The 2,230-nt window shown below is 16.6% G+C and overlaps 1 protein-coding gene across 1 annotated transcript; it reads left to right on the top strand.

The window, feature by feature from the left end:
- Nucleotides 1–123: 123 nt before the first annotated feature.
- PRSY57_0218600 (exported protein (PHISTc)) lies at nt 124–870 on the top strand (the record flags this gene model as incomplete). Its single annotated transcript, XM_020114441.1, has 1 exon — nt 124–870. A coding segment is annotated over one exon (747 nt), but the record flags the coding sequence as incomplete, so codon positions are not given.
- Nucleotides 871–2,230: the final 1,360 nt, after the last annotated feature.

The following is a 2,230-nucleotide window of genomic DNA, read 5'->3' as shown; positions in this document are numbered from 1 at the left end:
TATGTATGTATGTATGTATGTATGTATGTATGTATGTATGTATGTATGTATGTTTTTTTTTTTTTAATTTATGTATATATGCAGTAATATTTATATTTTTATATATATACTTTTTCATTTTAGATTAATTTCAAGTTGAATCAAAACGTAAACATACCTTGTTCGTATAACCATAACCAAAAGAATTCAAGACAAATGTCTGAACATTTACAGCATCATCATGTAACAAATATTACCTCTCAACCTTTGAGCAGTGATTTAAATGATTATTCAACAGAAGATGAAGAAGTGATGAATATCTTAAGTAATAATATGACACATAATAACAACTTAACTTACAACAATAGTAATGTAAACCAAGTTGAAAACAGGTCAAACGGTGAACATACAAATGTATTAATTAATAATATGGAAGATACAGATGAAATGAACAAAATAAATGAAGAACAATACGATAGATTATCTGATGATGAAATTAATGATAAACTTGATAATTTAGATGAATCTGTTAGTAAAAAAGATATGTATATTATATGGTTTAATTTTTCTAATAATTGTAGGAAAAAATATTATAATATGATAGATAATGTATGGACACGGTTTGAATCCTTGTGTTCTTATCATAACATTCCAAAAAAAATTTTATTTAAATTATGGAATAAAGCATATAATGATCTTATATGTACACTTCATAACAAAGATTATATTTCCATGAAACAATTCTATGAATTATTTGATAAAAATGAATGTTCACGTAATAATTATATTCAATTCATTGATGTCTTAGGAGAATCATGGTATAACCTTACAAAAAAAATGGAAAATAAATGGAACACAATCTTACAAGGAAACATAATAAAAGGTACATAAACATATAAATTATATCATAAATTATTTTTAAGATATTCAAAAAAAAAAAAAAATTAAAATATAACACATGTATTATATATATATATATATATATATATATATTACATTTAATTGTTAGCTTTATTCATTAAATGATAAATTTTATATTTGTTTCTTTTTATATTACCCAATTTTTATATTATTTTACTTTTTTTTTTTTTACTTCATAACACCTTCGCCTTACCGTAAAAATTTTGTACATAAAATAATATATAAATGGAAATATATTTAATATACTTAAAAAAATATTATATATATATATATATATATATATATATATTAAATATAACATATATTATGTGACTATCATAATTTTCTTTTCATTTATATATCCATTTTTGTATATATATATGTATATATATATATATGAGCATATTAACTTTTTATCCATAACATATAAAAGACAAAATATAATTTAATAAATATAAAAAATAAGAAATATATATAAAAAATTTTCATTTATATATATATATATATATATATATAACAATCTTATAATTTATCTCCACATTTATATGTAATATTAATATAATAGACAAGCATAATAAAGCAATATAACATTCGCATATAACTAGAAGAAGGGATATAATATTTTATAAATAATATTTCAAAAATATTATGTTAACTATATGGAGCATATCAATTTATACATATAAAATATATATATATATATATATATATATAATATATCTACTTTTATTATAAATATATAAAAATTACACTTATATATTTGAGAAACATTTCTTTTTTTTTTAAGTGAAAAAATACTTTTGAATATAATTTCTTTTAATCATTTTTTGAACTGACAAGAAAAAAATAAAAAAAATAAAAAAATAATAAATTTTACATATTGTCAAATATTACATTAAAAATATAAATATTTATATATTCCTTAATAATTTTATAACAAAAGGAATAGGAATCACTTATATTATATAAACATATGAAGCTCCTTAAAATATGCTAACGTTAATAATATATACAAACTATTATTGTTATATATATATATAATAATATCATTATATAAGTGCATTTTTTAAAAGATAAATATAATTATTTCCATATTTTAACAATACCTTTTTTTTATATCATGTATATGCTTCATTATTTCATATATATATATATATATATATATATATATTATTTATTATATTTTTCTATTCTTTTTAAAAAAAAAAATTTATTCACAAAAAATATATATCTTTATCACTAAAGTTTTAAATTCATTTATGTGTTAACTGAAGTATTTTGTTTAAAGAATTTTTTTTTTTTTTTTTTTTTTTTTTTTTTTTTTTTTTTTTTTTTTTTTTTTTTTTTTTTT

Source organism: Plasmodium reichenowi, chromosome 2, assembly GCF_001601855.1.
Source record: "Plasmodium reichenowi strain SY57 chromosome 2, whole genome shotgun sequence".
In the NCBI taxonomy this organism is placed as follows: Eukaryota; Apicomplexa; class Aconoidasida; order Haemosporida; family Plasmodiidae; genus Plasmodium; species Plasmodium reichenowi.
The sequence above is the reverse complement of the archived record's forward strand: the minus strand, read 5'-3'. Positions and strand labels throughout refer to the sequence as shown.